At 24.4% G+C, this 13,628-nt stretch overlaps 1 protein-coding gene across 3 annotated transcripts in view; it reads right to left on the reverse strand.

Moving 5' to 3' along the window:
- Positions 1–2,343: 2,343 nt before the first annotated feature.
- LOC129605232 (breakpoint cluster region protein) overlaps positions 2,344–13,628 on the reverse strand; it is an 87,444-nt gene continuing 76,159 nt past the window's right edge. Inside the window, exons 3-13 of one of the 3 annotated variants that reach the window (XM_055514852.1) lie at positions 9,496–10,108; positions 9,062–9,420; positions 8,857–8,977; positions 7,060–7,080; positions 6,065–6,163; positions 4,946–5,968; positions 4,483–4,869; positions 4,244–4,413; positions 4,026–4,165; positions 3,710–3,959; positions 2,345–3,525 (exon numbers count right to left, since the gene is read on the reverse strand). In XM_055514852.1, coding sequence (XP_055370827.1) covers positions 3,336–3,525; positions 3,710–3,959; positions 4,026–4,165; positions 4,244–4,413; positions 4,483–4,869; positions 4,946–5,968; positions 6,065–6,163; positions 7,060–7,080; positions 8,857–8,977; positions 9,062–9,420; positions 9,496–10,108 — 3,373 coding nt within the window. In that variant the 3' untranslated portion in view covers positions 2,345–3,335. Of the gene's footprint in view, positions 3,526–3,709; positions 3,960–4,025; positions 4,166–4,243; positions 4,414–4,482; positions 4,870–4,945; positions 5,969–6,064; positions 6,164–7,059; positions 7,081–8,856; positions 8,978–9,061; positions 9,421–9,495; positions 10,109–13,628 lie in introns of all 3 variants that reach the window. The other 2 variants (XM_055514855.1, XM_055514854.1) reach the window with 2 other exon arrangements.

Below are 13,628 nucleotides of genomic sequence, written 5' to 3' on the forward strand. Positions count from 1 at the left end.
AATATTAAGTTCAAACTACTATTCCTAGCCATAAATATGCAATTACATATTCTATTTTCCAACTTTTTTATAAATATGAAAGAAAACTTCTTTGTTTTTTAAGGATAGGAAACTTATTCTATTGATATTAACATAAAATGCACAATATTCAAATTATTTTCTTTTTGTAAATAATCTTGTACATGCTAAAAAACAGATCAGATTATAGAAAAAAAGCAAGAATACAAATATATATAAATAAAATTAAAACTAAGCAGTTTTCTCACTAACTTTTCTATATTTTTTTCATTAGTTGTTATGAAAAATGCTTTAATTTTTTGTAATGCTTTTCGTAAATATTAAGGCTTGAGAATTACTAATTTTTATGAAACCAATTACCCTTTAAATTTTTAAAATTTAATCAAAAATAATACATATAAAAAAACATATCACACAAAAGTGACTCATTTATTCAAATTAACATAAAATAAAAATGTATACAAATTTTTTATTTCTTTTTCAATCCCCACTTTTAATATAATGCAACTTTTAAATTAAAATCTTGTACGCTAAATCATTAACTAACTTTAATCAAACTTCTTTAATTCATCGTTTTGTTTTATATTTTTTTCAACGTATTTTAATATTTTTAAATTTAATTAATTTGTTTTTAATATTTTATATTTGTATTAGAAAGTTTCATTTTAAATAATGTTCAATTGTAGTAAATACACCATCTTAAATCATAAATAAATTGCAGACTTAGAATATTAAATTAAGAGTTGACCTAATTTTAAATAGAAATAATATGCAAAATGTGGAAATAACTTAAATTAGAACTTTATATTACTGCAATTTTTATTTAATTTGAAATAAAAATATAGAATTCAATCCGATTCTAAATGAATATCTATAATTTAAAATACTCAGAATCTAATTTGTTCCCACAGTGGTAAATTTATTTTAAAATAATTTATGATTTCTGGATACTATTTTATTCTGATTATAAATTGACTTAGTATTTACTACTGTATTTATATTTGATATTTGTAACTAAAAAAAATATTAAATAAATTTTTATTTTACATTATAGATATACATATGTATATATGTAAATTCTATTTATGTTTATTGTTATTTCTCATAATACGTTTTTAGAACATCTATTGATTACAATTTTTTAAATATTAAAAAAAAAATTTACATGACTAGACTAGAAATTCTAAATTTATTAATTAATTCTAAGGTTTTATTAATAAGATTACATCAAGAAAATAAATTTGAATTTAAACGAAATTCAAATTAAATTATTTTTATAACAAATTACTTGTATTTTTCAGTAAAAAATATTTTCCTTGTATTTTTTTTAATCTACATTTTGGATATTCTTGAATAAGATATTGTAATTGTAAAAATGAATCATTTAATTAATTAATAACAATAAAATTATTTATAATTAAACTTTTAATTAAATACTAGATTTTTGATTTTTTTGTTGTTTTCCTTTTTTTTAAATTTGTAAATATTTTTGTTATATTATTTTGAAATATGAAAAACTACAAATTTTACGATATATATTTGTATATGCAAATTAAGTGCAATTTATACAATTAAAAAAAAAGAATATTTTCGGAATTAATTGTAATTTAAAACAACATACTAAAATTTTCCCTACTTCATTCATCCGATATCGACAATATTTAAATTATGATTTACTTTATTATTGCAATTATTATTACTGATACATTTTCATTTTCGTAATAATTGTGACATTATTAATTTTGGGTAATTTAAAAGTTCTTCATTAATAAAATATATATAAGGTTTCAAAGATTTGCGTAAAAAGTATTTTATTTCGATAGAGAATATCTGCAATCTTAGTATATATTATTTAAGAATTATTTTGAAGAATCAAGTCAGAAAAAGCAATACCAAAAAAAAACTAAACCATATGGAAAGGACAATTGAAAAAAATGTATTCAAAAATTAATCAATATTTCAATTTCATAATTATATAAAATTTTAAAATATAAGAAAATTGTTCCATATTCTTATTAAATAAAGAAATTGTAATGAAATAAAGTTATATCACAATTTATATGAATTGAAAATTTCATTTAAAAATGCAGAATTTATAAATTTTCTATTTCGAATTTTTAAATATTTTTCAACTAAAATATTACATGATTGAAATTACAATAAAAAATATAAATGTGTTATTCTTAGTTATTTCTATTTTATTTAAAACTCAAATTTTTTACTCTAGTCTTTTAGTTAAATAATTTTTATAAGAATAATAGAATAGAAAAATAATAGAAATACCTTAAATTCAAAAATATTTACACTATAAAACAAGATGAAATCAAAAAATTTTTACAATATTCATTATTGCTTTCTATTTAAATTTAAGCAATATTAACGAAATTAGTTAAGTTATTTTTTAAAAAATATATTTTGTATAATATTATTGAAAAAATTTTCTCGCAATAAGTGAAATTAATTTCAAAATTGCAAAAAAATTATTATGTACTTAATTTTTTTATTTAACATTTTGAAAAATCATTGTTTATTGCAATTATTTTAAATATTATTTGTACACCCAATATGCATTATGTTATCATGCAATTACAATATGTATACAAATCATTGACTTCCTAAATATTATATATACTCGTATTAATGGTAATGGGGAATGTAACGTCAACTTGACTTATTCGGCAATAAAATTTTAATTTCTAAATTAGTTAATGTTAGACTTGAATTTTGGTAGACGTCTTAAGAAAAGCTAAAATATTTTGAAACTATACATTATGAAAAAAAAAAATTACTTCAGCTTGTTAACAAATACTTCAGTTGCAATAAAATTTCTTGAAAGGAAAGTAACAACACTTTCATTTGTATATTTTGATTTTTAACATAATGAAATGTATACAAATCATACTGACAGACATTGTAATACTATGCAATAACTGGGTGTTAACATCCACTAAAATATTATAACGCATAAATCTAATATATTACAGTATTTATAATGATAAAAATTAGAACAAAATGTTTCGTATAAATTAAAAATTAAAACAAAATTAAAAATATAATAAAAATTTTACCAAAATCAACAACTTAAATCTCATTTATTTTTAAAACTAAACAATTTTTTTTCATCGTGTTTCTTTTTCTATTTTTCATAGAAAAGGATTAACTAATTTGCATGTTTTCATTTTTAGAATAAAAATTAAATAAATTTTAAAAGTAAAACAAAAATATATAAATGAATCTGTTTTGGAATAATATAAAAAAATATAAACAAGTTATTGGGCAAAATTATTAAAAGCTAAATTCCTATGTAGCTGGAACCACTAGTCCTTTTTCAGTCTTGCTTGTAAGAAACTGTAAAGAATTCCAGCTTGTGCCATTACATCAACTGTACTTGATGCTAATAAATCTTTTTGTTTGGTTTGGGTTTGACCTGGTCGTAATAATGTTGGACCAAATACCATAGCTAAATTATGCAATGACATTTTGTTTTCACCTTCCTGTTGATGAACTCTAAAATATACGACAGAAAAATTTGACTATAATTTTTTGTTCACAATTATAAGAAATTAAGTTAAGCTAATTCGAATTTTCAATTTATTTTAATTTAATTTACAATTTTAGAAGAATTCATTAAATTTTGTTTAAGAAGCTAGCACGCTTTTATCATTTCATACTGTTATTTCAAACTGTTTACCTTATCAGATGATCCAAAATATGTAAAATGGAAGCCTTATTTGCTTGGGGCAGTTGTTCAAATACACCCATCAAGGCTTGCATACGAACAGCATCGCTTCCCCCACTATATTGATTAAACGTTTCAAAAAGCTTTGGATATAATAAATCAGTAAACAATGCTTCTGGCAACTCTCTTAAATACGATTTTAATATTCCAGTAACAGAATGAATATCAACTTCCTTCAAAAGTTGTTCAGCTTCATATGCATCTGAAGAACATTAATTATGGGAATTAAAAAATAATATGCTCGTAAATTAAACAAAAAAAAACCTACTTGTTTCAAATAATTTTTTAAGACGGGCTAAATCCGATACAGAACCACTAACACGATAAATGCCAACTTCAGCCATGCCACGTCTTTCAACTTCACGAATACAAGCACTAATGATAAATGGAATGTCACGTTTCTCTCGTCTAAAAAAATATGTGAGGAAGCAGATTAAAAGAATTATTTTTATTATATTTAGTTGAGCTGCTTTATGATAAACATACTTTCGAACTTGATCTAGTTTTGCTCCAAATAAAGCACCTGGTTTTGATGTTGGAACACGTCTTAATGTTACTTCTCCAGGAACGAAACGAATATTTGTGTTTAATACTATTATATCAGACATTTTGATTGTCTTATTTTGTGGTGCTTCTGTAAGCCAATTTCGACTTAACTAAAATAAATAAAAAGTTACTTGCTTTAATAAAATGAATGCAGAAATTTTTTTAATTTCTTTTCTCACCTTTAATATATTCTTAGCTTTCAACGCCGGTCTATGCTCTTGTGCCTCATATAACAAAATTCTTACATTTTGGCTACCTTCCAGTTCTAAAACAAAACTTTCATTCCATAATGGACTTGTACTGCGACAAACCATTTTCGTTTTAGCCTTCCTAAAATAATGTCCGTATGAATCAACCTCCAAACAAATGTACATATCTGCTGGCTGTTCTAGACCAGTTAATCCTTGAACTGTTATATGTAAATCGCCCACTAGAAGGCTTTCATCATTTCTATTTCTCATCAAATATGAACCCATATCTGGTTTAATACGCGACTGTGTTGCTAATACAAAAGCTTGAATTTCTAATGCATTTATTGTGTTTACACCTGGCATGTTGCATGATTGCTGTACAATTTTCAAATAACGTATGTAATAAAAAATAAATAATTTTGTAATAAACACAAGATTATTAAATTTTTACCTGTAAATTTATTATTTGTTCAATCCATTGAGTTCTTTCGAAATCTGAACTTAAGAAGAATGTCATTGTTTTGTTTGCAGCCTTATTCCCAATTCTAAATACTAAGTTAGGTGATGCTAACACCAATTGAGCTTCTAAATCGGCTAATTTACGTCGATGTTTATCACCAGATCTTAAACCATTTAATTTCATTTTCTTTTCATCTTTTTCTTCCAATAAAATTTGATCTCGAACATTACATGCTTGCGATTTCAATTGTAAAATATTAGCTGGACTTGATTCTTTTAAATTATCTGTATTGGTTTCTTCATCGTATATAACTACATCTTTTAAAGGTATGTACCATTTTAATTCAAATTCAAAACGTTCACGACCAGCTGCTTTATATTTTGCACATGCAATAACATCATTAAATAAAAATAAATGTCGTAATTTACGATGACCATCAACTAATTCAACAATAAAAGAATTCTTTACCATACGGCGTAAATTTTTATTTGATTCAGTTGGTAAACGTTGATTTACAACATTAAATTGTTTTAAAAATACATGAATTGTTTTTTGAGCTTGTCTTAATTGTTGATGATCTGGATGGGTTGGGGGAGTTTCATTTAATATATCATTGAATAGCAATGAGTTTATTTGAACTCTTGCAACTGGCTTATGTAATAAATCTTCAAGTGGTAAAGATTGTTCATTTTGCAAATTTAATGCTATTTTAGAAGAAATTTCCTTGAATTGTGGATTATTGGCACAACATTTTTTGACAGTGTCGATTGCTTGGCCATAATTATGCAAAAATGCACTATATAAGTCAATATGATCTGATAGTCTTTTAAATGCATCACCGACAAGTATATCACCACCAACTTCAGTTGTTTGATTCAGTTTTTGTTTTAAGTCATTCAAAAATTCCATATGAGCTGAATGAATCTCTTCAATTTTAAAGAATATCGTATTTTCTTCTTCTTCCTTTATAACTGGCTGTGATGTTCCCAGTGTAGCATGAATAGCTTTTTTGTACTAAAATTAAAAATTAATTTTATTTAATTATACGTTCTTAAAACTGACATCATAAATCGATAATGTGAATTAATTCAATTATTAAAAATTACTTACTTGAATCATTTTATTTAAACATTGAACGTAAATGGTTTCACTTTGTATAATACTGTTTAAAATTGAACGAATTTTGGTCCCTCGTAAGTTGCCGGAAATCTAGAATATTTAACGTAGTTAACATTGTTATGTTATGCAGAAATTGGAAAATTAAAAACTTTTTTAAAAGAAAATTATTTCCATTTGCAAAATATATAAAATAAAGTTTTAAATATAATAGAAAATTTGAACTAAAGGAATACTTTACAAGAAATTTCATTGTATTAACTTAACGTTACAAAAAGATTCGCCTTTTGAGACTACATTTTGACTATTTTTTGTTAATTCATAACTATAGTGGCGTTGAACAGTACTTGTTCCATTCAATATTTTTAAAATATTAAAAAGGAAAAAAAACTAAATAGATTTTACTTTTATATTTCAGTCTCTAAATTCTAAATAAATCAAAAGGTAAAAAATAATCAAAAATTTCCTTTTAATTTTATTTCTAGATTATTAAAAATATTAATTTAGAGAGATTATTAAATTTTAATTATTTTATATTTAACATTGAACAAGATTTCATTTATTTCCTGCATTTTATTTAAATGGATAGTCTAATATTTGTCTGTCTAACCATCAAAGCTAAACGATTTTTTTGAAATTTTTAATTTTTTAATTAAACAAATATAAAATAAAATAAATTTTTCAATTCCAGTCACATATTTCAATGAATTTTCTGAGTGTACGCATATTATATTTCATTTTTAAAGGTTGCAAGTATAGACTTAAATAAGCAATAAAATTGTAACGTAAATGACTTTTTATAAAATTAATAAATACTTTAAATTAATTTCAAGCAAAAATAAAATTCATAAAAATTTAAGCTAATAAATGTTGAAATGGTTAAAGCGCGTTTCAAAATAATTTTTTTTAAAGCTAGAAAATATTTAATATCTAAATATTTTTTCCAAGATGTTTGTTTGTGTTTGATAGATTTTTATTTTAGTACTTACAAGTAATGATGATAGTAAGCTCTATATTTTATCCAAAACGAAAAAAACAATATGAAAAAAAGTTTTTTTTGTAAGTTAGTAAAATTTATCTTAAAAAAATTTTTTATTCAAAAAAAAGTTTATTTATTTCGGAAATATTTTTTTTATGCTTGAACCTTTTTGCTATGTAGGCAGTGGCATTTTGAATTGTTAAATGTTATAATAAACAAAATGATATGAAACTTAAGTTATATGAGTTTTTAACATAATCCAAAAATATGAAAGGAAGTTTTAAATAAAGAGAACTGCAAACACATAACTTTTTATGACTTAATAACCTAAAAACATTTACATATATGCATGAGTATTTTTATTATAAACTGTCAGACCACAATAGACTTAAGAGTTAGATTAAGATGAGGTCATATTATACTTATTAAGAGTAACAATTCAGTATAGTCAACTACCTTCCGATATTTTTAATAAAATTCTTGCCTTCTTATTTAGTGAATGGCTCAAGTTAATTGATTATATGATTTTTTCTTCCATAATGCTTCTTAAAATAATACCTTTACGTTCTTCTCATAAAAAATAACAAATATTAACGATTACGTACATACATATTCATTATTGAAAATTGTTTTGTTATCATCCCCCTTAAATCTAATTCTATGCTTTCAAAAATTTGTAATTATAGTTACATTTGAAAATATCAAATTATCTTTTTGAACCTTATAAATTAGCACTCTATATGAAATATTTATAACATGCATTATTCTCATTTTAACATAAAGCTATGATGTGTCGCCCTTGTAATAAGCAAATATTAAAATTTTTGTTATTTATTTGTGATAAGATAAGATTAAGAGAAAATTATAAATAAAATAAAAACATTATTAAAATACATTGTAAGAATTTTAACGATACTATAGGATACACAGCTAATTTAAAAAAAAATTTCAGACTATTGTTGTTACAGTACAACATTAAAACAAAAATTAATACAATCCATTAATTATTTCACTTTCTCCAAATTGTTGTAAGTTGTATGTATATGCATTTATTGAAAAAGATTCATAATTTCACTTGAAATTTGCTTAAGCAATCAATCTATATGAAAGTATATCGAAAATTTCACATATTCTTGCTTGATTTAAAATATTTACATGTGCAAATTATTTTTTTTATTTTCAATTAAAATAAATAATGAGTAATCAGAGTTAATGAACAATCCTATTTAAAAGAATTTTTATAAAAAAAAATATTCAATTTAATTTAACGCGTAGAATATAGAAAATTTAAAGAAATCCGTCATGCTTATAGCTTGTTATAAATGAATAGAAGTATGTATTTGTTGAAAAAATGTTCTCGAAATATGTCTAACTTGGCATATGCAAAATTTTGAGTTATTTTAAGTTTGACCTATATTTTTGTGAAGAACCTTCTTTAATGAATCTTAATCAAAAAAATTTGAGTGAACGAATCTGATAAGGATTACAGTTAAAAGTTGATCTTTATTAGAAATTTAAAAATATATGTTTTAAAAATTGCTGACAAAATTTTAAAATATTAGTAAAATTAACACGTTTCAAACAGGTGAGTTAGAAACAAATTGTAATAATGATAATTATAACAAGTCTAGTGGAATGGAATGATATTTAAATTCAAATTTTTTTAAACTACGAAAATGATGTTAATATACAAAAAGTTATATGGTTATTAAAGTTCATCACCAACAAAAAAATTAAATGAAATATCAAAAATCGAAACTTTATGAGATTTTATTTTATCTGAAACGAGTTGAAATTCATTTTGTACCTTTCTTAGAGCACCTGGAGTTTGTGATGTCTGTTCATCATGTGATATAGTTCGCATTAAGGGGGGTGCATCTAATTCACCATCACTATCAATTGAACTTGAACGTGTCTCATTGCTTTGGCTACGGTAGATAAAAAATTAAAGAACAAAAAACAATATACAAAAGATTTGCAGTTTTCGAATTATTCATAAATATTTTACTTACTGTAAGAAATAATCGATATTAACATAATTAGAATTGCGTCCTGGAGATTCCGGTTCTATAACACCCGTCTGTTGTTGTAACTGATGTTGTTGTGATCGTTCCTGCTGTTGTTGTTGTTGCTGTTGATGACTATTGCTTGTTCTCGGATTCGCTGGCATTGGTAATGTACTACCAGCTGTTGATAAATCATCACGACTAGATGTTGAACCATTACCACCAGGTTTTATGTAAACATATTCACCTTCACCATTATCCATTGGTACTGTATCATAATATGGTTCATTTTCATTATTATGTTGTCCTGTTTTATTACATGCACCATCTGAACTAATTGATGAAATTGATTCATAACTTTTGATCTGCAAAATAATGTTTTCATTAATATTAATAATTAATAAAACAACTTTATGCAAGAATAATTAAGAAAAACATACTATTTCTGAAATATTTCCCTGGGAAGCTAATGATTCTTTTGATCCAATATCCAATTTTTTGCCACCACTACCGCTACCACTGCCACTTTTTTCTAAACTTCCTGTTGGACTATCAATATTATGTCGAGCATTTGCAAATTTACTTAAACTATTTGTTGGTGATGCTTTTACGGTAATTGTTTCATTAATACCAGTAGCACCACCTGCTTTTCCCAAACTTCCAGTTGGACTTTGATTTATTTTCATTGATGTAGCATTAGCAGAATCTGATCCAGTTATATTGGCACTTGTTGTTGTAGATTTTTTCTTTTCCAAACTTTCAGATTTATTAACTTTACGTCCAAATTCTTCGGCTAAATCTGATGATTTTGTAAAACGACCTAATTCTGGTGTTGTACGACGATTTGCTGATAGTGCTTTGGCATCTAATGAATCAGACTTTTGCCTCAATATATCTGATGGTTTAATATTACGTTCTAAGGAGCTTGATGGGCTCTCATTTGATGATCCAGATCCAGATGTATCAGTAGCACGTTTCGGCGATGATGGTCCAATGCCCGCTGAACCTGGTACTGTTGGGGGTTCAACCCGTTTCATAAATTTGGGAGGAGGTCTGAAATAAAAAACAAAAATTAAGTAGTAATTAAAATTGTTAAAATGACAAAAATTTGAAAATGTTTATTTACAAATTATTGCTTTCCATCGTTTTCAAAGGGTCAAATCTACACACATATGTTCAATATTTCATATCATTCAAAATCAATACAACAATTGGACCGCATGAAATTTAGCTCTCAATGATTCTTCAATGTGAAATTTATCTATAGAGTTACGAATATACGACGAAAGGGCGGTTGCACAATAATTATAAAAATTTCACAAAATTAACTTAAATTCAAATATTTGACTGAAATATTAAAGTTCTAAAGAAAAGCAAACTTGAAGGCATTTTATACAAAAAAAAATAGTATAAAATACTTATTCGTTAACAAGCAGTCATAATAAATTCCACTAATAGCACTAATTTTAATAAATTATTTTAAAGAAAACAAAAAGCAAGTCTAAAAATATAACAAAACCCAAAACATATTCTATGAACTTTAAAGAACTTAAAAGGGTCTCCGTAGTCCATAAAAATTAAAAAAAAAAAAACAAAAACAATTCAATTAAAAAAGACTTTTCTTTTGTCATATTAGGAGAATAAACATTGGTTCCTAGAGGTGCATATGAATGCATTTTTTGATTCCTAAAATAAAAAGTAAATTGTAAAGTTTATATTAGAGACGGATGGAATTATCTTTCGTTCTGTGTTTTACCACTCAAAATATGCAAAGGTAAAAAGTAAAAGAATATCAAAATTTTGAAAAATTTATGTTGAAAGGAAAGCAAATCTAGCGGATTAAGCATCTGTTTTAATAATTCTTTTATGATATATTTGTTTAAATTGCATTTATTGTTTTAATTTAAATTTATTAATAAAATAGGGTCATGTTTAAAGACGACTTAAGTTTTTCATAATTTTTCATTTGTATTTTTGTTTTTACAAACTTACGATACTTTTAGTTTAAGTAAATGCAGGAAAGATTTAAATGTTTCTACTTCAGAAATAAATTGCAATATAAGTACATGAAAAACAAAATTAGGATCTAGAAAGTTCTAGAATTTTAGAAAGAAGTCTACATATTTGGAAATTATGCGGGATTAAAATAAATGTGGCTATTTTCGTTAAAAAAACAAATACGGTATTTATCCAATGCATCGTGTATATTTCGGTAACGTATTATAAAAGTATTGAGACAATAGCTTTTGTATACAGTAATGTCAAAGTAATATCGTATTTTTGTAGTTTGTGCAGTTTGCATATTTTTGTATTTTGTAGAATTTTGACATTAATAGCCCGAATCTTATACTAAATCTTAATAGCTTTAACATTTTGCAACCTGTTTTCATTACAAAACTTTAACAAGTTTGACACTTATATACATCATTTCTCCAACAGTTATACAAAAGTGTAATCAGGTGTTTTCAAGAATGTAATTTTATTTATCATACTGTAGTTTGACAGCAATTTTTTCTACGTTAATAATGACTAGACACATTTAAATGTATATTATGTATTTGTAAGTATATACATATACCTTGTTCACAGTAAATTTATGATGATCTCAATTTATCTTAGTTAAATTTGTAAACTTCGTCATACAATTTAGCTAGACTTAAGACATACCGCTTTTTCATGAATTTTTCGATTATTTTTAAATTTAATTTGTAATTTTAACACATGAAACTAAATTTTATTAAAATATAGAACACCAAATTGAAGAAACCAATTGAAACATTGTTATTCTTCTTTTTTTTTTGTTTAGGAATCACACACGGAATTTATAAAAGAAAATATTCCTTATTAAATTTTAAACGTTATGTAGGTCAATCGAAAGCCGGAAAATTTTCTTATATTTCTAATGCAGTTAAAGTAAAATTAGAATGACAACAAAAGTAAAACAATATTACATAAGTAGTTAAATAGTAACTGTTTCTAAACATAAATTTTTATTTTTATCTCATTACAAGCGCAAAATGTCCTTTATCCTTTCTAAAAATTACAAGAAACATTAATGTTTTCTTTTAAATATAAAAAGAATTTTTATTTCTTTATGTTTTATTGTTTTTTTTTTTGTTATTCAGGAATTCTTAAAATACAACGAAGGAAAATAAAATGCTTATGCCCTTTAGGGGAAAATTCTAATTTTTTTTTGTTATACAAGACCGTTTCATTCTTACATTATTTCGTTTTTATTGTTTTCTTTTTTTTTATGTATAATTTTTAGCTCTTACATGACATGAGTTGTTCCTTGAGTCTTAAAGATTATGTACGTTACATATGTGTGTGTACTTAGTATGTTGTTATATAACTTTATCAATACTTAACAAGATCTCTATTTACTTATCTAGAGATAAGTATGAGTCTTAAGTACTATAGAGTATTTATATAATTTGACACGTACAAAATAAAAGTTTTATATATGTTTAGAAGAAAATTAAAATAATTTATGAGTTTCGGGAAAAAAGAAAACTGTTATAAGCATTAACTCTAGAAAAATTGTAATATCAATGTGCTCTATGTACATTAACCCAAAAAATAAAGATATCCATAGGCACAACAATGCACATAAATAGAACAGAATTAGAAGAAAACTTCCAGCTGCTGTGAGAGCAAATAGCCTAGCATAAGGTTCTTTTTCCTGGTTATATTTATATTGTAAGTTTTACCTCCATAAAAAAATTTCTAAAAAAATGCACAAATTAAAATTAATTGGAGCTTTTTATCCAATTTATTCATTGTAATTGAATAGCTAAATAAAAACCAAAACAAATTATTTACAAAATAAAACAATAATTGACAACGAAATTTTTAGACACAAATATGTGTGTATAAAAAAAGCATTGGCATTACTGCGATTAAATAAAACAAAAAAAAATTTTGGGCTTTCTTTCACCTTTAATTTTATCATCATTTTGTCATTAATTCTCCGATTTTCGCTACACACTTCTCCCCTTCTACATTTTATAACGTTAGCCTTAAAAGGTTAAAAAAAAAATTTGAAAAATTATTTTGCTTTCCATTTTATTTCCCACTAATCTAATTACAAAACAGCACCCCGCACCGTATACAGACATTCAATAACGTGCATATGTACTAAGAAAATTGACTTTTCTTCTTGTTGATAAAGGCAGAGGAAAATTACATAGTTATGTGGAAACATAAAGCAGGAGATAGTTAAAATGCTTATGTATGTATATAGGAGTAAGTAATAATATTTACGAGTATGCATAACTGAGGCTAAATCAGCTGAGGCAAAAATGCATGGAAAACTTTATAAAAAATATTTAATCTTTCTCTTTTACACAATGCTTTTGAGTTAAATGTTACTAAGACATTAATCAAAGGCGCAAGGCATAAATCAAAAATGAATGGTATTTAAAATTCAAAGTTGAATTGTATAAAGGTCAAATAAAATTAGGTTCAAAATTTTAATAACTGCGAGTATAAGCAGCAAATTCGAGGACTAAAAAAGTTATTTGATAATTTCACGCTAATAAGTATTATCTATTTGGTGATACTCGTATAATTG

Source organism: Condylostylus longicornis, unplaced genomic scaffold (genome assembly GCF_029603195.1).
Source record: "Condylostylus longicornis isolate FDR11 unplaced genomic scaffold, ASM2960319v2 ptg000013l, whole genome shotgun sequence".
Lineage (NCBI taxonomy): Eukaryota > Metazoa > Arthropoda > Insecta > Diptera > Dolichopodidae > Condylostylus > Condylostylus longicornis.